This window comes from Solea senegalensis, linkage group LG1 (genome assembly GCF_019176455.1).
Source record: "Solea senegalensis isolate Sse05_10M linkage group LG1, IFAPA_SoseM_1, whole genome shotgun sequence".
Taxonomy (NCBI): Eukaryota; Metazoa; Chordata; class Actinopteri; order Pleuronectiformes; family Soleidae; genus Solea; species Solea senegalensis.
In genome coordinates, this window is record NC_058021.1 from 883,590 (window position 1) to 907,854 (window position 24,265).

Here is a 24,265-nt window from a genome sequence, read left to right on the forward strand (position 1 = left end):
ACCTGAAGAGCCATATATACACAGAAATGAATCTGCCTGATAAATACTGTAAACAAATAATCATAAAAGTTATTTTAACCCAATCCGTTCTCTTTTTATTCTTTATTTTCAAGATGGCGGCAGTGTCTGTGTCACTGTCCTGCTCGTCTTTCTGTGCCGTTTCTGATAAAAGGATCTATTCTCACGCTCAATGGTTTGGTCTTTTATTCCCTCCCGAGACAAATTTAAAACACACTTATCTTCCTTTTCTTTTTTTTTTTAAGCCACAGACAGTTTGTAGTGTTCATTAAATACAAATCATCAGCAAAAGACACAAAGACAGAGACAGAGAGCGAAAAACAACATAACAAAAGAAAAAAACTGGTAAAGTTTGCACAAAATATCACCATTTGCACTTTTTTTCCTCTCTTTTTCTCCATGGACATTATATACTTGACTTGAATGCCTCCTTCATGTTACACTTACTGACTTACTGGAATACATATATCATCCCTGCTCTCACACACACACACACACACACACACGGGGCACAGCATGAGAACGGAGTGGACGTGCAGGGACACGTCCCGCAGTCGACGCGCCGTGTCCTTTTCTTTTCAAACGTGTACAAACGTGTACAGACGTGACACGGAGTTATTCCATATCGTCAGCGGTTAAGTGTGTGTGTGTGTGTGAGTGTGTGAGTGTGTGTGTGTGTGTGTGTTTTAATCTCTACAATCCTGTCTCCACCTGGACGACGGCAACTCACTGGTACTGAAAATATATAGTTTTCTTGTTTTTATTTTTTTTAAATGATTCAGAGGTACTAAATTATCCCAACAACAACCTCATGGATTAAGATGTGTGGATGTTTTTTGAAATAAAAGAAAATATTAAAACCGGTTTATCCAACTTTAAAAAAACAAAAAAAGATGGAACTACTGAACTTTGAACTTGGTCGTTTTTTATCTGCGATTGAAGCGGACTCTCGTAGACACGTCGGGATGATTTATTTGAATGCAGCCTCTACACCGTCAGGTATGATCATGTGACTATAGAAGGACATGGCTGACAGAGAGAGAGAGAGAGAGAGGTTAACAAACTGTTTAAGAGCCTGGACAGTTCTGTAGAAATGCAAGGAAGGGTTTGGAGAGAGAGAGCGAGGAAGAGGAGGAGGAGGAAGGGTTGAGGACAGAAGAGGAGGAGGTGTGTGTGTGTGTGTGTGTGTGTGTATGTTTGGGGGTTCAGCAGCAGCCTCCTCCAGCCTGTTGGCCTCCCTGACTACCAGACAGTGTGGAGTTGGTGGTCGGGTGCTGGGGTCCAATCTTAATACCATTAGCCTGTGGATGAGGAGACACAAGCAAAGGAAGAGAATCCAGGTTAAAAACAACACACTCATCACGAGTCAGTGGTGATTTCTCCGAGGACAAAAAGTCAAATATGTTCTGTGTTGTATTTACATTTCACTACTAAACGTGCGCGAGGACGCGATGACACCGCGTCACTAGTTTGTTCAGAATCAGCCGCCGATCGCGGACGGCGGATCGTCTTACGTGATTTCCGTATTCCCGTAGCAGCCTCCGTAATTACAACCACTTGAAGCTCAGCTTCAACTTTTCTCGATGCGACGACACGGAACGTTGCACATGAATGTATCGATAAAGCACATTCAAATAAATATAAAGAGGTCCAGCAACAACGCACAAAACACAATAAACAACTGTAAAACAGTAAAAAATCTAATCAGATATATTCAGGTCAAATATTCTCATTAAGTGAATCGATTTTCTTTCGATTATTCAGATTTTTAAGCTTCGTTAGTGGACAAAACGAGACGTTTCAGAACATCATGTCATATTTTCTGACATTTTATGGACCAAACATGTACTTGATTAATCAAGGAAATAATCAACAGGTTGAGATTGTGTGAACAGTGTGAATGGGCTATTAATCGCTCCCTTAACAGTTCATTTACTTATGAAAAATTCCCCTTTTGTTCATCAATTTTAGCTGCTAATTTGACACCAACATCGTTATTAATTAGAGGAACATTTACGTTATCTGAAATTCAATACACGTCGTCAGTAGATCCTCCAACGCTGTGCCCTCACCTGAGAAAGACTAACCTCAAATTATTTTGACAGGAAAATCACTGTCACATTTTCACCGACTTAATTAAGAAAAACAATGAGGGGCGTTTGCACACGCGCGCATGTGTGTGTGTGTGTGTGTGTGTGTGTGTGTTGCTGCTTTCATGGTGAGATAAACACGGCACAGTGTGTCTGTAGGTGCTTTTATTAGATCACATCACAGAGGAGGCAACAGGTGCTGCTGCTGTGCACAAAGGCTGAGGAAGAAGAAACACAAAAGCACACGAGAGAAAAAAGACAAGCACTTACACACAGAGAGAGAGAGAGACAGGCGAGTGGGTGGGAGACACATAGTTCTTTCATCCCTTAAACTCTCTCTCTCTCAGTGTGTGTGTGTGGCTATAGCACAGTCAGCTTCACCCCCCACACACACACACACACACACATACACACACTTTCTCTCTCTCTCTCAGTGTATATTTATCTTTCTCTCTCTCTCTCTGTTTCACTCCCCTTCCTACACTCAGCAGCAGTAGCGCCTCTGGGAAACACTGTATGCCTTTAAATCACATTTATTGAGCTCAGGCCATGTGTGTGTGTGTGTGTGTGTATCTGAGAAAGCGTGTGTGTGTGTGAGTGTTTTCTCATAGTGCTTGCCAACATTTCTGGCGGGGCTTCCCTTCCTCTCAGCCAGTCAGCTGATGTGGTTTGGCCAGCTGGCCTGCTTTTACTTCATCGTACGTTTATGTATGAAGAACAAAAACACTGGCTGGCCCGCACACGCACACGCACACACACACAGACACAGACACACACACACGCACACACACACACACAGACACAGAAAACCTCGCCGTCTATAGCTTTCCTCGTCGTGACTGGACGGATCAGCAGCGAGATGTATGACGATGTAAATGTGACCACACATGTACACACAGTTCTGTTTGTAAACTGAAAACCTCTGTGTGTGTGTGTGTGTGTGTGTGTGAACACGTGCTAACATTTTGCCAGTGTCTATGCTCCGTGTCAGTGTTGATTTCGTCGACGAAAAAATGACTTCTTTTGGCCGGCGATATTTACCGACACTTTTGTCAAGGAATAAAAACTAAATGGAAATGTTAGAGCGGCACGAAGAATCAGAAGAGAGGAATAATAAGAAGTGATCCAAGACTGATCACTATAGATTTAGTTGATTAAAATATGGATCACATTTAGTTGACTCAAACTAAATGAAAACACTGCTCCATGTGTTACAGGCTTTGTCAAGTACTCGACAGATGAATCGAGTACTTGTTTTAAAATCGGTAAAATGTCCGAAAATGTTGAAAAATGTTGATCAGTGTTGACCAAACCTGGAAATGACGATGATCACAAACCAAAATGACTCACTTTTCATGACTTCTTTGTTATATGGAACAAAGAAACTGATGATTGAAATCAGTAAATTTGGGACTTTTTTTCTCTCGACTAGAGACTGATGATGACATGACGATAATGATGATGAGCTCACCATTTGAATGAGGTGTGTTAAAGCAGGGAAACATCTAAAACATGCAGGACAGGATTGAGACACAGGGCTGAGGATCTTAAAGATGTGCCAGCACAAGTTTTTATGACGCGATCGATCACGACTTGCCTGAACATTCTGACGTCTCGTGTTAACATCATCTCCAAGTAGTGTCTTCAGCGCGGTCGGACAGGAAACGATGCAGGATGCTAATCAATTATTATGACTTCCTCTGTTGGGAACTGACCGCCGAGTGGTATTTATGAGCGCTGATGAAATCATTAATTTAGCTTGTTCAGCAGAAAATGGAAACCAGAGACCTCAGTTGTTTGTTACAGAGTGCCCAACACCTGGATTGACATCAAATTCAAGAACTTTCCATGACCAATTCCCTCAAATTCAAGGGCCAAATGTGCTGGGAGGACAACTTGTAAGAGCGTGTCCATCTCTGATGGCGTCCACTTTTATTGATCTGCAGCACGCTCTGCATCTGGACAAGTTTTCCAGGCATCACGTCGTCATTTGCTCTCTCTTGCTTAACGTTACTCGCTCGTCGTTCTGCACGGAATCTCCCGTCAACGGCGGAGAGAGACAGTGGACAGTGTCCACAACACCGCTGGTAATTATGACTCAATGTTTGTTCTGCGAAGGCCTAGTTTATGTACATCAAGCAACGCAGGGCATGAGACAGGACTCGTGGGAACCCTGTTAGTCCGACAAGAATCAACGGGTTGTTATCTTTATGGAAAAGTACTAGAAAAAGTAAACACGGACATTTTTCACACCTCAACAACAGTTTTGGATTCAGTCGACGTAAAGTGGCAGCAGTGTGACCGCGGCTGTGACGTGCCGACACACACGCACAGTTGTCTCGACGTTCCTGTCTGCAAGGCTGTTTCACTAAGATGATAACCATCTGGTTAACTGCATAGCAAACTTACTGACTGGTTGGACAGACAGTTCACAGACTGACTGGCTGACTTGTTTGTTTTCTTACCAAATGACTGAGACCTTGTGGGATGTGTGGAATTTATGAGCTGGCAGAAGCAGAGAGAGTGAGTGAGTGAGTGAAAAAAAAAAGAAAAGAAGAGAGATTGTGTGGAGTGTGGAAAATAAAGCAGGTGAGAGGAGGGAGATTTGCATGGCTGGAGTCAATAGAAGCAGGAAGGAGGGGTTTCCCCCCCTCTTTTTGAGAAGAAAAGGAGCGTGGCAAACCACACACACTGCTGAAAAAACAACACAGAAGAGAAAGATGGGAACAAAGGCTGCAAGGGAGGAGAAGATCACCTCAAAAAAGGGAGCAAAAAATGGACGGGTGAGTGGAGGAAGGAAAAAGGGGGAGGGAACAATGCATCTCACCTCATTGTTGATATCAAACACTCCTTCCTGAATCTTCTCATAGATCTCCTTGGCTGTGTTGATGAAAGCCTGAAACAGAAGGAATGATAAAATTCACATTTGTAAACATACTCATGCAGTGTTTCATCAACAGGTTTGAAGATTAAACATTCAAGAACACTTTGTTGCCATTTCTTTGTACTACAGTCCTGCGGACGTTATTAAAGGTCCATGTGTAAGAATTAGTGACATCTCATGGTGACAGTGCAGATTGCAACAAACAGAGGTCTCCTCTGCTCAAAGAACAGAAATGTGCTTGTTCATTTGAGCTGCCGAAGATCTAAAATATGTATGACAGGTCACGAAAGCCAAATCATTTTTGTATTACAATAATTATAAACTTAAAACATGCATACGTAATACATACTTACAATCTTGAAATTATTAAAAATTCCTAGTAAAACAGTATTTTCTGCTTCAAATGCTGATGTTGGGATTTACATGGTAATAGCTGAGGGCTAGATGATGCGCACCACACACATAGTTATGTTTACACAGCGTTCAGTGAGGACCCTCAGACACATACGGCATTGCAGGGGCCCTTATCTTAACCTCAACCATCACAAGAAAACACCTAACCCAACCCTAAACCTAACCCTATAACAGTTCCTCAGGACAGACTTTCTGTCTCACGAAGACCAGGTTTTGGTCTGCATAAAAACAACTGGTCCTGACAAGGTCAGTACACTCATTTCAGATTATGGAACACAGATCCTGCAGAAGTGCTTTATGTCGTTTTAAACTATAAGTAGATGCGAAGACATGACCTGAACTTCTCGGAAATAGACTCTTGTCCTCACTCTGTCCTACTTCCTTCCCTCCTTCCTTCCTTCCTTCCTTCCTTCGCATCACTGCATCCTCCACTGCTTCATGGCCCCCAGACACTTAGTTTAGGAAGTTCGTTAAATATTAAGTTCAGATGTTTGTACTCGAGGTCAACTGATATGGTTGAAATCAGTGAAGCTCATGGCTGATATATGATGCTTTAAAAAAAACAACAACTACCTGATCATTCAAACGTTCATCATTCATTCCTATCTCTCCAAACTGCTTTTTGTGTCTTCACTGCAGTGCAACAAAAACAATGGTTAAACTATACATGTATAAAGAAATTCAAAAAAACAAATGCTGGGGTGTAAAGTAAAAAAATAGTTTGAGTGACTTAGCAGCATTTATTAATTTCCAGAGAATAAAAATGTGCCAACTTCAATTATAAGTAATAAATGGCTAATTAATTAAATAATAATCTACTTGTAACGATGGGTAGAAACAAGAGAGATTGAGAAAAACAGGTGATAGTGAAACATGTTACAGAAAACCGAAATTATACCTAACTTGAGGAATAGTAAAAAGTTGAGGGAGGATGAAATGAACAAAACAAGAAAAGAGAAGGACTACGGAGAAATAAAAAGCAGAGGATGAGAACAGAGGCTTGAGGAAATATGGAAGAAAGAAAGCATGAGATGATGAGATGGTGACACGCTGCTTTAAGGAATCTCTCGCTCTCTCTCTCTCTGAAGACCATCCCCTCAGCCCGAGTGTCCACCCACAGAGCCTCATGACAAAAGCAGCCCACTGATTGGCTGCTAGATGTCGTTGGATGTGGGGTGGAGGTTATGAATATGTATGAACCATAACTGGTTGATTTACCACTGGAGAAGTGTGTGTGTGGGGGGGATGATGGATAAGAGGGGGCAAGAGGTGGAGGAGGGGGAGATGAAGAGAGAAATGAATGGAAGTGGGCAGGAAGACATGGGGGAGGAACAGGGGGGAGACACGTTGGTTCAGCTCTGGGAGGAGGAAATGGATGGAGACGGAGAACGGGAGGAGGGGGAGCTAAAGAGCAAATGATGGACGTCAAGGGATGAGGAGGGATGGAGTGTCGAGAGATGAGGGGAAGGGAGGAGAGAGGCTGTATCAAGAGGATTCAGAGGACACTAATGAGACAAATTAATCATACCACACACACACACACACACACACACACACACACACACACTCACCCCCATCTTAACCCCAGAGATGCAGTGTATGGGGGTGTGATTTCACATGATATAGGCCAGGCAAGAGGCTAGAAAGAAAGTCTAAACACACACATACACACTCACAGAGGGAGAGAGGGAGGGAGGGAGGAGAGAGAGAGAGAGAGAGAGAGAGAGAGAGAGAGAGAGAGCAGAGAAGACAGAGAGTGCACGCCCTTGGCTAGCATGCTGTGCTGTGTAGAATGGGATTATTTATGTGACTGGATAAGTGAGAAAGGGGTCCCAGAGGACAACAGCATGCATTCATTACCCACAACAACACCAGGGGTGTGTCTCTGCGAGAGGCGGAGCACTGTGCTCCCTCTGCTAACCGTGGGTCATGATGCTAAATGTGGAGCCACACTGCGACGGACGCTACAGGTAAACAGTCGAGTCAACAGGAGGTTTGCTCCAGACGACGTCATACAGACACAAGGTTGAAAGCGACAGTAGTTTAGACAGAAGAACAAGAGAACAGGCTTGAGTGAAGCTTCCTTGTTCACTCACCAAGACCATGATATTAAGCGACTGATATTTCTGGCGTAATCCACACACCGAGGAACCCAGGAGCATGTATTTTGTCTTTCACAAAAACTAACATTATTGCCTGCAGTTCTTCAAAGACCTTGAGCCCTGCAGAGTCTGAGAGGACATGGACTGATTAATCCATTATCAAAATTGGTTAATAACCGCAGCTCTAATTATGTGAGCATACATCGACATACGAGTCCACGAGAGAGGCCTTCTATTAAATTAAAACCATACAGTGTCATATTCATGTGGCGCCCATGATAGCAACCTGGTTAAGTTGTATAATATGACATCCAGAACTCTAAGCTTTCAGAAATCGTGAGGGTTAACAGACTGTGAATAAGACGGGACAATGTTGGAGTGGGTTTGTGCAGTGAACATGGTAACGCCCACATTTGAACGCAGCATGTTTACAAACAGAGCAGCTCTGGTGGTCACTCTCTGCTCAACACAACAGTTCTCTACTCTACATTTAGAGTTCAAATTAGTTTCCCCCGATATCTTGTAAGGCTAAATACTACATAGCAGACCTTTAATATAGAGCCAGAACAGATAATGGATGTGGAACAAACTGTATCAAACAAACTATCCATCAACATCCATCAATTTACAGAAGACAAAACAGCATCAAAGCCTCCAGAGGGTTTGAGGATTATCAACTCTCCCCAACATCAATCATTGCATATTCAAAGATGTGTTAAGTATTATAGTCTTTGGAGAATTCATTCTATGCTTGTATTGTGCTCCAAACAAATAGATGGCTCACCCCAGATACAGATGTCAGCACTGATATCTGTGAAACATCAGCTAATGTGTGTGAAATTCTGGTTTAGCCCTTCTCCCAATAAAAGAAGATTAAGAGGCGACCTAGCATTAGTGTTCGCCTACAGCGAGTAGATTATAGTTTAGATGTAAACTGCAGTCTTACAGCTATGATAACCCATAATTCATTCCTAAAAAAACTTTATGAAGTTATATGTTGGAAATCTGATCTAGGAGGAGTCAAGAAAAGGATGATCTGGGTGCTCACTCCTCAAAACGCCGCCCTATAAATTCAAAAATACACTTGCCAGACAAATAAGAGAGGCTGTTATGAAATAAAAAAAAAACAGTATTGCAAGGGTTGTTGACACCAGAATGTTTTTCCTTTTCCTCCACCTGACACTTTAAATGCATTACAATGTACAGTACGTGGGATTTAGCTTCATTTATTGGTGAAGTTGCACATTACTGACGAATATCTCCCACCTCACCCTTCCCTTTCAAGCATGTAGGGGCAAGATTCAGCTTAAAAACACCTTAAAAAACACTATACAGTATAAATATTTTACACTCCATGTCAGACAAATGGAGATAATTTCACCTGAATCTTAAAGATTGGACGTTCAATTGCTATCACAATGTGATGTGGATTCTGAAAACTAAGATAAAACGTGTGTAACCTACAGTGAGTGTGTGTGTGTGTGTGTTATTACCTCCTCTACATTAGAGGCAGTCTTGGCTGAGGTCTCCATGAATATGAGGCCGTGTTCTCTGGCAAATGCTTCACCTTCCTCCTTCTTCACCTCTCTCCTCGACTCCAGGTCACTAAAAACAAACATTTGTACAGGACGAGTCAGGATCAGAAAAAGGTCCTGTAATATACATTTTATAAAGCAACACTCTAAACATTATTCCTATAAAAAGGTCTAACCCTAACCCTTTTACCTGGTAGTTTGAATCAATATTCAAAAAGCTGGAATGAGTGATTCTGTGGTTGCATCAATAAATGTATAAACTATTAGTTTTGACACACATACTAAAGCAAAGTTACAATCGCCTGAGAAATACAAAACATTTTTTGCACCGGTCGTGCTCTGTGGGATTTCATTTTAAAAGGATGAATTTAACTTCATTCTAAACTGCCCAAAATGACAAAGTAAAACCACAGGTTCACTTTCAACAGTGAAGTGTACAAACAGTGAATTCTCTCTGAAGGAGCCTGGAGAAGCAGAGAACAGCAGCCCTCATTTGACACACCACAGGTTTATAATGTATAGTCTCAGTTTCAGAGAAAAGGTTTACTGAAAAATTGGAGTTCCTGTTTTTGATTTGATCACTTAAATTACTGTGGCGTGTCTTTATTTTGAGCACTGGCTAAATTGTTGCTGGTTAAATCCTCTGTCATGCGGCCCTCATTGTGGAAAGACATTCTTTTGCAACAAAAGGCATTTTTACCTCTTGTTGCCAATGAGCATGATGACCATATTTGAGTTGGAATGTTGGCGAGCGTCCTCTAACCAAGTCGTCAAGTGGTTGAAGGTGTCCCTTCTGTTAAAAACAAGCACAGATTTCTGGTTTGACTCGACGGACATCATCACGAATAAAACACAGATAATGTCACCATCACTCAAACATAAACACACACAAACATACATACAAACCACTTCCCCTTCTAAAGAGGGAAATGTGTGTGCATGTTACTTCCTCTTTCATAATTTAAAACCATTCTCACAGACATTCGAACAAACAGTTCAGTTTTTCTTTAAGAGACATAAAATAAGAGCAGAGATGTTTCCATGTTGGATTAAACCTGTGATGGATACGTGTTCAGTATGTGGGCCACCAGCACACAGCAGAAATGTTTTATATTCCAATATACTGTATAATACAATTACAATGACAATGAATTCAGAACAATTACACCTAAAAGGTTGAAAAACAAATACAAAACAATGCAAGAAAATAGTTACACACTAAAATAATGTGATATTTCATGGCATGATCCTGCACTAATTCTGTAATGCAGTGTATAGATATGGAAATGTTCTTGACAGTAGTTGAGAGTTGTATTTAAACCTATGAAAAATGTACAACATTCATGGTTAAGGGGTTGTAGCTGCCATGCTAATAATAGCCCAGTAATACATCATAACATCACCCCTGTGTCAGGCCTAATAAACAAACTCATGATGTCATGAAACTCTGTCCCATTTAGCACAATGTCTTTGTAGTACAGTGAAGTTTACAGCTCATGACAGTTCACACAGGCTTTCTCCTTGTGCTTCTCTCATTTCCGTCAAGCTGAAGGTATTATGTCCGATTCCCCCTGGTGGCCCCTGGAGGCTTTAAATTCCCCTCTGCCTTCTGTGCAGCACTGAAAATGCTGGTAAATCAGCCGACTGTATTTACAGAGCAGTTCAGAACCAAGAACCCCAGAGCATGAATACACGCAGGCCAGGAAATGTGTCACCATCTGGTTTTTAGCTTTTAGCGTTTAAGCAGAGTAGAAGAAGAAGAAGCAGCAGCAGGCTAATGGTAAATTAATTTTGACCTAATGTTTGACAGTGCAGCACAAAAGAGTTGCAGGGGTCACAGAAATCCTTGGGAATTTAGCTGTGTGTGTGAGTGTGTGTGTGTGTGGGGGGGGATCAATAACAAATCAATAACAAATTTCATGTCAATCACAGCTACAAAGATCAATATTTTTTGTTGTACGTCATGGTGGTGGAGGCACGAAGCAAATGCTAGTGTGGATGTCCTTTTAAAAAGGCAGTACATTTTCTGAGCCTGCATGCTGCTTTTCAAGGCATAAATCACTGATGTACACTCTTGCAGTCCAGATGATGGAGGCTAATGACCGCCCCTCCTCTGCACATTCACATTTTTATTAATAAGTGTGGCTGAAAATAGGTGACACTATGAATCAGGTCAACAAGTCATCCCAAATAAATACTATTTGTCCGCGTAGTAGAGGCCTAATCAGAGAAAAACAATGTGGGTGAGCAGAGGCTTTACTAATCCTTTGACGTGCTCCACTTCCTTCAGCTGCACCATGAGGCTCATATTTGACATTTATCAGTGCTGAATCTGACAAAGTCTGCTTGGTGGTGTGTGTCAACGATTTGCCAAAAAGCTAGCCAGGCAACAACAGAGTTTGACTCCCATTTTAGACCAACTCCACATAACTAAGCACAGGATGAGCCCTAAAGCCCATGATTACAGACTTCAAAATGACTTTTTTAATTAAATTTGCCATTATTTTTAATAGTGCTTTCAATATATGTTGTGGGTACTAGGGTCTGTAGTTGCAGAAACCCTGGTGTCCTTTATTAAGTGTTAACATGTCACCAATAAGCCAGCATCTACGCCCAACATCAACATGTAGCACTGTTATTATTACTCATTCAAGAACTGCTGAAGCCAGAATCCTAAGATATGAGCCAGCCAATCATTCATGGCTGCTTAGAACCTCAGCACACTAACCTGCATCATACAGTCTAGTTTGTGGACTAGCACAAATTCCTATTGTGGCTTTGTTAAGCATATAGTAGGTTCTTTTGCACTTGGACGGTACCGGGCAATAGTTCCACAAACTGAGGGAGTTTTATGTTTAGTTACACCAATATTTTCATTTTAAATGTCTATTTATTTTGGTGAAAACAAAGTAAAAGCTCCTGGTTAGTTTTCTTTTTGTTATGATCATTAGAGAATTTAACATAGAATCCACCTGCCCTGTTCCCCTCCTCTTAGTTAAATTTAGCCTTCCTTTATTTGAAAATAAACAATTCCATCTGGTTCTGTGTTACTTTCTTTTATCCTTAAAAGACAGGACGAAAATCTGTGGACTATTTTTTACTTTTTTGGTTTCATATTTAAATTGCACCTGCAATTTCAATCAAGCTATATATTTTACTTTGGTGAAATGTTACGATGATTGCTACATCTCAAAAAGTGTCTGTGAAGGTTCTCAGACATCCAGGTCACAACATCTTCAGAAGTTGAACTTAGTTACCACCATCTAAAAGGAAGGGGGCTCATATGTGGGGGCACATCTGATTTGCTCATACCTTGTGATGTCATAGACTAGCAGCGCTCCTGCTGCTCCTCTGTAGTAAGACCTGGTGATGGACCGGAACGACTCCTGACCAGCCTGCAGAAACACATACATATATTAATTAACAGAAATTGAAATTTTAATAATTTAATTGACCATGGACAAATATGGAACCGCTGGTATTTTAGACTCAGGATTCACGGCTCTGATCTTTCTGTCCTAAAACATGAACACTGTCCCACTCTCTGGTGGTCTACATGCATTGGACTGGTGGTCTAGCCAGATACATGTCCTATTATCTGGTAGAATCCAGCTCCGGATTTTCAGTCAGCTGGAGAGAGGGCAGGACAGAGAAGAGCCTGTAACTGGATACAATGGAGTTCTCTCTTTCTCCATCTCTGTCACAAATCCCTTCATTCTCTCTGCGTTGTGTCTACTTCTCCTACTTCCGTATTTATGAACTACATGGCAGGCCACATTTTACACAAATTAAACCTGCAATGACATACGACAGTCAATCTCACTCTTTAGGTCACCTTGAACATTCAGTTCCTCATCCCTCATTATCATACCTCGAGCACCTCCTCATCTTTTCATTCTCTTTCCATTAAGTCGTGGGTTTTCCCTCATTCTATCACCCCTTTCACCATCTAGAATTCTTACCACCCCCCTTCACATGTCCATTCATCCTCTGTCTCCAACTGACGTACTGTAACAATGTTGTCTGTGTTTCGTTCAAGCTGGGGCAGAAAACAAAACAGCGCTCTATCCTGGCAGCTGCAGGCCTACACTGCTCTGACCTCATCTGAAAAGTCAGTCAGTCAGTCACTTTAGAAGCAGTTGGCCGGTGACTCATTCAGCGAGTCAGTGGACCAGGCTGCGAGTTTGTCACCGAGGAAGCCACTCAACTGCTGGGTAAAGTGGTCAGTCACTTAGTCAGACAACCAGTCTGTGACTAAGGCTGCAGCCATACAACAAAATGCATAAATTATACTTCGGTTATGCCCGGTGTCAACACTACACCTGCGTTTTAGAGCTCCCAAAACAAACAAGTCTAAAAAAAGCTACTGGTTCTATTTTATTTTGAAAAGTCAAGGTCTGTGTTTTAGTATGAACCAGCAAAACCGGAGACTTTTGAAAACAATGACGCAGTAGGATCTCATCAGTCATAGTTTGACTACTAGCTGTGTAAGAAGCTATATTAACACAGACTTTCAGCTACAGCTTCAACATGTTGTTAAACTGACAAAATAAACCCCTTTGACTTTTTTATTGTTTGTAGTACTTTCGCCAACTAAACAAACAACTATTGGTAATAATAAGTAGTACAGTGATATGTGCTCATGTCATCACGTGTTTCTGATATGGAGTTAAAATGCCAAGTCTTTCTCTGGAATATGTGGAGTTTTTAGCTTTTGGATGCTTTATGAATGATAAATGTGACTTGTCTCATTCTGAATGACAAACTCCTCAAAGACAACATCTTAATCCTGTGGTTCTCAAACCTGTTATACAAATTACCACCTGAGAAAACACTGAGCTCCTAAAGTAACCCCATTATCACCAACGTTAGAATACAGAGGTGTGAATAGGTCGAGCAAAGCCAGCTACAGACTTTTCACTGGAGGCAGATTTATTCCCAGTAAGATCATTTGCTCTCTCACCATCCTCGTCTTCCTCACATATACTTCACACACTGATATGTTGAAATTAGATCAAGATGGAGTGAGAGATAAGGTGACTCTCATAATCATTATTTGTTTCATTTTCTACACACTTTGGTCAAGATTCCTCAGCTTCACTCCGATCACATACCCCCAGTAGATACAGTGCAACAGCAGAGGAAGCTTGTGTACCACTGGACATACACAGACCACAGTTTGAGAACCATGGTCTTAAGTCAGTTAAGGCCATTGACATTATTGTGCCAGAGAACCAGTCAAAAGGCCAACCAGTGAACCAAACACCAACTTACATGGCCACCAGAACAGCCAGTCTTTCAGTCAGTCAGTTAGGAGGAGGCAGTCAACCAGCCGGTAATGCTATTAGTGAATAAATGATAAATAAGGGTGAAAGAGAGGGATCGCTGAGTCTGTCTGCCATCTGGCCTTCATGTTTGTGTGTAGAAGGAAACACACACATACACACACTTGCTCATACGGCAAGTTCTGCCTACACAATCATCCAACTGGTCTTATTAACCATTTGGTAGTGGTGGTGTATCGTGAGGCCAGTCATCGTCATCTGCTGCTGGGCGTCATTTAACCATCTTACTGTGTCAAATTTAATAGCAGCTCCACAGTGAGTGAGATTATTTTAAGGGAAGGATAGAAAACCTGCGGTCTGTAACAGTAGGGACTGACATCACTGATCAGCACTGTCAGGCAGCATTTTTAAGTGGAGCTGTGGCTCCACCTGCTGGTAAACTGGTCTACTACATGCACACAACACCACATAAAGGAGCATTTCTTTCTATGGCAGAAACATCCATCCATTTTCCACCGCTTTATCCTTGCCCTTTTTAGCCACTTTTGGGATTTCGATATTTTTGGGATTTCGATAACAATAGTTACTCGATATCCTATAAAATTTAGATTTTAATACTAATAATTATATCAATGTACAAATTGAGGGACTTATAACTGAACTACAGTGCAGAAACACTGAACTCTGGGTAAATATTCAGATGTTCTGTAGTGAAAGGTAAATTGTGCAGAAAACAAGCAAGAGCAAATAAAACAATTTCAAAGACTTAGTTGTAGGGGCTGGTGTCTCCATAGTTTTCCCCCTATTAGCATACCCTAGGTGGCAGGGAGGATGCTCGCGAGAGGTCATGTGATCATGCAGGCCCACTAGTGGTCATGTGACACTGAATCCTGCTCACTGATGCAGCAAGTACGGCTCCTTTCAGTGTGTGTTTTGTCGTTTTTTTTGCAATGTCATTTAAATGCCCGATAATGTCTACTTGCACATCTTCACAATGCTGCAGTTGATCTCAGCTTCTCTCTTATTACCATTTCATTTAAATTAATTGAAAGAAACAAAACAAAAAACACCACCCTGAGACAAATAGATAATATATACAGTGTATGTACAGGAGCTTTATTACCGTATCCCAGATCTGCAGTTTGATCTGTTTGCCATCTATAGTGATCATCCTCGCTCCAAACTCCACACCTATAGAGACAGGGACACATCAACCGACCTGAAATCTCTCTAATGATGCATTAACACCAAACATTGCATTATATGTAATTTAGGTGTCACTCATATTTTCAAAATTTGACAGTTTGACTGTCAGGCCGGCAGTCTACTTCACAACTGTCCACTATTACTGATACAAAGTTGAGTGGTTGAAAGAGTCTACACCTAACGGATTTCACAATTTACATTTACCAAGTTTTGTGTATATCTCAGCAACATCTTCACAGATCAAGATGGTTTTGTCAAGCTTTTACAAGACAGTAATATAAGCAGGTAAAGTTCTATACAAATACACAAGTCTTCTGGACCCAGTGGATTGAAATGTAAAAACCTCCAGTGCCGGTATGAAAAACACAGGTGACAAAAGTGTTTAATCCTTGTTGGAGGCAAACAACTTATCTCTTAAGTAATTAAGTTCTACAGTAGAACTTAATTACTCCAAAGGTAAATGACACTACATTGTTGTAGCAGTCGTTTGACACAAATTTCAATAACAAATGATGTTGGTAAAATTATACAGAATATCTAAACAGTCATCTATACAGTCTGACAGTAATATAAAAGCTTGTACTGACTTAACATATTTGCAAATTTTAAGTATTCTTACCAATGGTGAGGTCGTGAACTGGCTGAAACCTCTTGTCTGTGAACTGTAGTAATAGACATGACTTCCCAACACCTGAAAAACAAGCAAAAAAAAACATTGACGAGTGAATAATACAGAATATTTCATGTACACACACACACACGTTTACATAGCTATTCTAGGACACTGCACTTACTTTAATTCATTTGGACAGCCTAAATTAAGTTTTATCCCTAACCTTATCCATCCACCAGTTAATACCCAACCCAGTGCTGTGCGTTTCAAAGTGACATTTCCCAGTGGGAAGCTGCAATTGCCTGACAGTAATTATAGTCCTTGACAAATGATTGATTTTAGCTTCACATGGAAATATTGGAGTCATTGTCCACTTCAAATAAACCTGGCAGGGGAGCTTCCACTCTACTTTGACAAAACCTAGTGTGAGTCAGATTAGTTAACCTGAGGTAACTGTTAGTGAGTTAATTGAGCAGCTGGCTTCTTTGACGCATGTGCGAGGCCAATGTTTTTGCAAAGGGTTACTGCTCAATCTGCCCTTCATCAACAATCCTGTTAAAAGTATGACTGAATGTTATGTGCCACAGACTGAGATTACAGCCGTGCCAAGATTCACCCTTACAAATATTTGGTTTCTATTAGTTCTGCTTACTCAGTTAAAACTGGAGCAAATCATTGGATTACAGGGTCAGATGATGTCTGCAGTACAAACTTAATTTTAGACTCAAAACTTAATTAAGTGGAAATGCAGCATGTCAACATTGTCCACAGGTTCACTGGATCAAAAAAGATAATTGTTAAGATATTTTCTAAAAAAAAATAAATCGAGTGATTGTTTCACCCCTAAATATCACCATAAGTGAAATGTGTATTTTTAATGCACAAAAGATAGGATACTGCTCCTATTGTTCAAGCCTACAAGGTAAATAAAGCCAGGACAGGTGATGAGGAAATACACATTCTTTTTTAGAAAACAGGTTGAATGTGTAATGACGAACAGAAATCGGCAACCACTATTAATGAATGACCGCAGAAAATCACTGTTTTCACAGATGAATTGTGTAATATAATGTACTGACGTCTAATGTGAGACTTCATGATGCAACAAAACAAACGACTCCTTCGTTTACAAGATGGCAGCATCTGTAATGCAAGACCCTTGCATATAATAGGTTCATTCTATTATATATTCAGTTTTAAGCCAATGAGCCCTCCTTAATGTGACACACTGGACACAATTTAAGCAAACAGTATCTGGTTTCAGCTTCTTTAAAGTGAAAATTTGTCTTGTTTCCCTGTACAAATGTTTGTGTTTTTCTGTTATCACATGGTGTTCAGGACTTCAACAGGAAGAAAAACAATTCAGTCACCAAGTCAAAAAAGGTGGGTGACCTGTATTCATTAGGGCTGTCAATTTTCCTCTGTAGTCCCATTCGAATTCCATATTATTTTTAAAATATTCAAATTTTATTACATTTTAACTTAGTGTGGTTTTTAAATGTTCTGTCCACTGGGCCATACTGATTTTTTTAATATTCAAAGTATATTGGACTCCCGAAACAGGCCTAGTACTCATGTCTACAACTTTAGCACTGTACTACTTAACATTTTAGTGCCTGGCTGATGTGAAGCGCAAAGAGGAAAGAAAGCAAATTAGATGACCAGAAAAACTGAATGACAGAATTTGAGGTGACAGAAAGGGACACGGTGGTGGTGGTGGTCGTCCTCCTCCTCCTCCTCCTCCTCCTCCTTAGTTTCCAAGGGTTACCACAGCCAGGCAGTGGCGTTGCTAGGCAGGAAATGCATGGTGATGAGGATCATTACAGATGGGTGGAGAAGTAAAGGGATCACAAGGAGTGCAGCTGTACAGAGGTGTTGCAATCACATCATTGCCACCTCTATCACACGTATGTACGCAACCAACAGACACCTGCTTACAGTACTCTTCTACTACCAGTGCATTAGGGAGTTTTGCTTCCATTTGCTGTATTAAATATATGTACAATCAGACACACCACTATAAACAGACGGTTCCATCATAACGTAACTTCCTTTGTAGAAGAATGCTCACCAAACACATCACCCACTCACAGTGCTGATTAACACTGTAAGAAACACATAACTACATCCTCCATATGAAATGTACAAGCGCTATAATGAATGCAAGCCAAGTGTTCAATAGAAACTAAACACACTCGGAGATCTTTTCACCTGGATTTAAAGCTTCATGTTACAGAGCCCAAAACATATTTGATTAGTTGATTGCCAGAAATATTTTAATAATTGATTACTTGTTGGAAAAACTGTTTTTTAAAAATCTTTGTTTACTGAATATATTCAGGTTTTGAGCAATTAATCAGACAAACATCATGAGGATGTTACCTGAGGTAGGAGATAATTCAAGGCACTAAAAAAAGTTCTTCCAGGAACAAATGTTGATTTGATGAATAGTTTAATGGATAAAATAATCTGCAGACCGAGTAAAAACTATTGTTATTTGCAGCCCTACTATGTGAGCATGTCTTAATATAACTTTGTAGACTATAAAAGCAGAGTTTCATAGTGTTCTGTTGATACGCTGACTATTTTTGGAGGTTACCGCATAGTGAGAGACAAAAATGTATTCTTAAGATTGAGTTAATCTTTCTACCAAACAGGCTTGTGGCCACTGCCTTAAGAGAAAAATATAGCCCAATAATTACCCTGTAATTCTTTCCTGAACTTTTTAAGTAATATTTTGTGTCTACTTTTTATTTTATTGCAAACTGTAGAGCAAGGATTCCAAAAGAAAAAAAAAAGAAGAAAAAACTGGACATCACCCAAAACCCACTACCATGCAATGTGTTGACAAATGTGTTGAATATATGTAACTAAAAAAAAGAAACTGAATCAACTAGCAGATGTCAGTTGAGGTTAAAAATCTTTTAGGAAAATAGTTCAGTCACATGCTTTGTGTATGAACAAGTTTATGGGGCAGTAATGAACATGGCCTCCTCAGATGTGTGAAAAACGCAATATGACTTCTAGTGGACATACAGCAGTACGTTACTCATCGCAAAGCTCGGACTCGTATGATCATGAGTCCACAGTTAACTGCTGTTTGAAACACTGCAATTAAACTCATCCACGTTATCCAGTCCTGACCACGGGAATTCACAATGACCAGTTAAGGCTTCAAATTGACGTCGAGTGGGAGAAACAAGGTAAAAGCTTCGACCTAAATGAAAGCCAAAGGGGGGAGGGGGGGGTTAAAAATAAATTACTGCAATATTAATCACATAAATAAGTATTTAATAAGATACTTTGACTGAACCAAAATCCCTATGTGACTATGGGCAACACTGGACAAAAACAACAACAATGTTTCACCAGTGGGACACAAACTGAACATTTTATATGGACAGCATTTTACATCCATAGACCACTTGGACACCTAAGTCCTGACAAAGTAATTCTGTGGGGTCCTACAGGGCAACTTCCTTGGTCCACTCCCATTTTCTATATTTACCTATAAAAATGACACTAACAAATCAAATTAGGAATAATTGTACATATATATTAAATATAATTATTAGTAAACTGAGTTTTATTACTGAAAATAAAAAAACTGAAAAAACTAATTTTAACCATTTAACTTCTGTTGGTAGGTCCTGGACCTGGACTGCTCACAGAACAGGATTAACTGCTTGTGCAGGTTTATCAAGCCCTCAGTTTATCACCAGAGAATTTCTCATGATGACCAGAATAATACCCACATGCCCACTCTCTAGGCCACTTTCCTGTTTTAATTATGTCATCATTATGTCATCTCCATGTGTAATTTCAACCAGCGTAACCGTTTGTTGACACATGTCATATAATCCAGTTTTAGCAAAACATCCTTTAACAAACATCCTTCAAATATTTGCAGGCCTGCAGCTTTTGGGTCTCGATATTTTAAAAAGCTGACAGCCTATATTATTGACATATAAATACTTGAAGTTGAACAAGCAATAGGAAGATTAGAATATTTTCTTTTTAAATCTGATTAGCTTTTCTTGCTCATTTAAAAAACTAACAATCTGCTCAGTAATGCAACTGTAAAGCCTCAGTTACAGCCAAGTAAAAAAGGTTCTACTTTTCTCAAGGCTTGTGAGAAGGATTTAAAGTGATAACAACAGCTGTACATGTGGAACTGTTGCTTGTGAAACTGTAGGATTTTCCAGCTTTGGTAACATTCTTACCCCAGTTTGCAGTGTTTCCAAATTGTGCTTAAATAATCCCAGAGTAGAAACCCAGAAAATTAAAAAACACTTCGACATATTGCATATTTGCTTAAAGGGAGGTGGAACAGTTGGAGTATCAATAAAGCCTAAGACAATGCTAAAAAAAACATGCAATGGGAAAAGCAAATAATGCTTACACAATTCCCTGCACCAGAAAAAAAAGTGGAACAAGGTGATGAAAGGAGGTATGTGTGGACTGATGAGAAAGCCACAACAACTTTGTGAGATAAATAAATATGATTATATCAATAGTTGGGAAGCAGCAACAAAACAGATCCATGTAAAAAGAGCTACATTGCTTATTGTGGTGAATGAAGTCTATTAAACAGCTATGTATGGATAAAACTAACATTTATATTTTTTTCCTTGTTTAAAATTTGATTAAACTGTGTGATATGCTTTATAGGAAAACTGGGATTGATACACCGAATCTTGCTGATACTAAGAATCTCCAAGAGGAGCCTGGGTCAAAAATAGACTAAAAAACATGGATACAGGGCCACTGCTGGAATATTTTTATTGTAAGCACAAATGTAATCGGGTTTGGATCTTGGCTGCAACACTACCAGAGGTAAAACAACCTCAGCAGACAAAACTTGAACCCCTTTCGCAACATCACTGGAGTAAACATGTAGCCCACCAGTAATCATCCAAAACAGATGCACACATGAGCATGACGTACACCTATTAGAATTAGATTCTTTCATTTCTGCCATAATGATTATCTTTCTTCAGTATTCAGTGTCAACAAAAATCCCTAACGTGCAAAAACACTAAAAACATGGTGATGATTGTTTTTGATTTTACTTTTTTTTTTATTAGAGAGAGCTGTTCAGCCCCAAGTGCATGTTTGGTGTTAGCTTCTTGTATTAAATGCATCATGCAACACAATTCTCTCCATATCTATGAAGCAGAGGTTTCAAACTTACAGCACGCAGGCCACATGCGGCACATACCAACATATTTTTGTATGTAATGTATGTTTATTTTCATTTTGCATCATTAATATTTTTTTTATTGTGAACTTATATAAAATAAACACTATTATTTTGACAGTCTCTGAAATATTGTCACAAATATCAGTATCGCGATATCATGATGGAATACTATGATGTTGTTTTCGGCTCATATCATCCACCTTGACTGCTTTCCCCCCAAAATAGTTGGCTCTTTTTTTCCCCACATAAAAAAGGGATGTTGCAAACTTTTGATTAGAACCTTAACTTGTAAAAACCAAGTTGCTTCAGTCTTCTTAGCCACAACTTAATCCACAGTTTTTTGAGTTTCTCAGCACAAAACATCACATACACACACAACAGCTATTAACCACCAATGCCAACAGTCCACCTCCATGTCTGTTTATATTCTGAAGTCACATTAAATCACACAAGTTTCTGTAAGACCCCAAATCCCTGGAATCTTGTCCCTGGAGATTCCCTGTTTGATGGCAAGTGCATGGTCCTGCGTTTTCACTGGATTGTCTAGTACATGTTGGTTACAAAGTTTGTGTTGGTGTTCTCCCATGTTTATAGGTCAGATTTGAAAATCCTCTAGTGTGGGGCAGGCTTAAAGCAGAGATCTAGAAACGTGCTGCCTCTCAAATATATTTAATATCTATCCCAATATCAAGTTATAATTATTTTAGTAAGTTTTACATTTTACATTTTTTACTTTTATTTTGGTATTCTGTGAACACTGTCATTACTATCATTATTGCGATGTCACGATGAAATGTTGTCATATAGTTTTGAGCTTTTTCCCCAAAAAAGTTAGCCTTTTTTTACGGTCCCCTCCTGATCAGACTGGACATTCAGTGGCCCCCAGGTCACTGAGAACCCTGCAATAAAGATAGTGTGTTTTCTCCTTACACACGCGCTACTTTATGGTAATACAGCAGCAGTGAAAATGCACCTGCTACACAGGCTATACACCACAGAGAGCAGGTCGATCATTAAAGCTACTGGCTGAAAATACACACATGACAACATTGACTTCTGCTTTCCTATCCTCCTTCCAGCATGCGAGAGAAAACCAAAAACCTGACATAGTTATGAAAACAGAAGACGGGCCAAGTCGTGCAACAGGAACAACAACTACCCAACGCCATTTCAAGAAATACCGGAGGCTTTAGCATCTTCACGTTCTGGCCCTTTTGTACAAGACGTCCAGCTAATGTTACCTCACAATAACACTCACAGTGAAAATATACCGATGTCACGATTATCCGTCTCCTGTGTGATGACATACCGGCCTGTTAAAACACAGTCGTGACGGCTGTCTGTGTATTTAATATTCAGTTAACGGCCAATGCTAGCTTGGGACTTAGCTTGAGCTATGCTAACTGTGGCTAACACCCCCACCCTGGACACGTACAGACAAAAGGCCCAGAATGTGTTTATCACTGTCAACAAGTGCTTTGGTTAAGTAAAAATACGTGTAAGCTCGTGACATGATGCGTGTGTACAATTCAATGCCACTGTCACGGAACTTTGAGTATTGTATTTGTTCGACAGCGGGGAGAATTGGAGCTGTCATTCCCACTGTCTCCGCTTTTACCACGTCATTGGACCGACCAACACTGCGGAAATGCCCCGCTAAGCTAACCGCTAAGAGCTACTAGCCGTACGCTAGCTGCCTGTGTGTGTGTGTGTGTGTGGCTGTGTCGCTGCTGCAGCCTACCCGTGTCTCCGATGATGATGTATTTGAAGAGGTACGCGTACGCCATGGCCCCTGCTTGGTACACTCAGCTGTCTCGACCGTTACACTCTCGTTAAACCGACCGTGAACCGTGTGGAGGAGGTAGCGTGCAGCCTGTTAGCCTGTATTTTTTCTGTTGCCTATGCTGACGAAGGAACAATAAACAGCCGAAGCCTCCGCTCTACGTCACAGGGCCCGCCCTCGCCACGCTACAGTATGGTGCGTTCAGGGTGTCCTGGGAGAATTTTGACGATGCATTCGAGTACCCGTCTTCGGCCAAAAAAAAACATAGGTAGTGGGTAGTTGTCGTGGTGACACCCATCATATCTTGACTCCCGAACTTCAAGGGTTTGTGACTCTAAAAACCTCAGCAAAACTTCAAAGGCGAACACTGACATTTAGCGCCATTTTGCATGTAGCACAACACTGAAGTAACATTGAAAATGAAATATTTTGTCCCAAGTTATGGTCACAAGTAATCACAATTACATTTTGGCAACACCTGAAAAGCCCTTTGTGTTCAAAATGAAATTCAATTAAATTCAGTTTTATTTGTTTTAAACACACAACATACTGTACATAGTAATGCAGAAAATATTATAGAGAGAAGAGAAACCCAACATTTTACACAATGAGCAAGGAGAGTGGAGATCTGCCTCGACGGGTTGGGGGGACAGAAGGGAAAGAGGGAAGTGAGGTAGAGACAGAAGAGAGAGACCAGGAGCAGATATATATCAAGTTATAGATTTACACAGGACAGTTCTAATGTTATTTATACAGACAGGCATTTTTTGTTGTAATAATAATAGTTTAATAGCCTCGAGACTGGATCCCAATTACCAGTGAATGGTCATAAATAATGACATTCCTTTCCAAGGCCCACATGTAATACCTCCAAGTGGGCAGCGGGCCACGCTGTGGGAGGCACTGACATTGATCCGAGAGGTAAATGTAACCATGTCATTTTGTGTTGTTCTAACTGGCAGGTAACATAGACATTAAATGTTGATGTTTGTCAAAACAATGAAAGAAAACGCCACAATTCTCTCTATATGAGAGGGTTAAGGCCCTTAAAAGTTGTTCCAAACCCTCCAAGGCCCACACCCACCACAAGAATGTAACACAATACTGAAGTAAAAATGATAAACACATTAAA

General features: G+C 40.3%; 1 protein-coding gene across 1 annotated transcript; it reads right to left on the reverse strand.

Moving 5' to 3' along the window:
- Positions 1 to 189: 189 nt before the first annotated feature.
- rab2a (RAB2A, member RAS oncogene family) lies at positions 190 to 23,307 on the reverse strand. Its single transcript, XM_044033809.1, has 8 exons — positions 23,092 to 23,307; positions 16,154 to 16,225; positions 15,452 to 15,519; positions 12,356 to 12,438; positions 9,744 to 9,836; positions 9,002 to 9,113; positions 4,936 to 5,004; positions 190 to 1,319 (listed from the first exon to the last, which is right to left on the reverse strand). The coding sequence occupies exons 1-8, from the start codon at positions 23,135 to 23,137 to the stop codon at positions 1,224 to 1,226; spliced, it is 639 nt and encodes a 212-aa protein (XP_043889744.1). The 5' UTR covers positions 23,138 to 23,307; the 3' UTR covers positions 190 to 1,223.
- Positions 23,308 to 24,265: the final 958 nt, after the last annotated feature.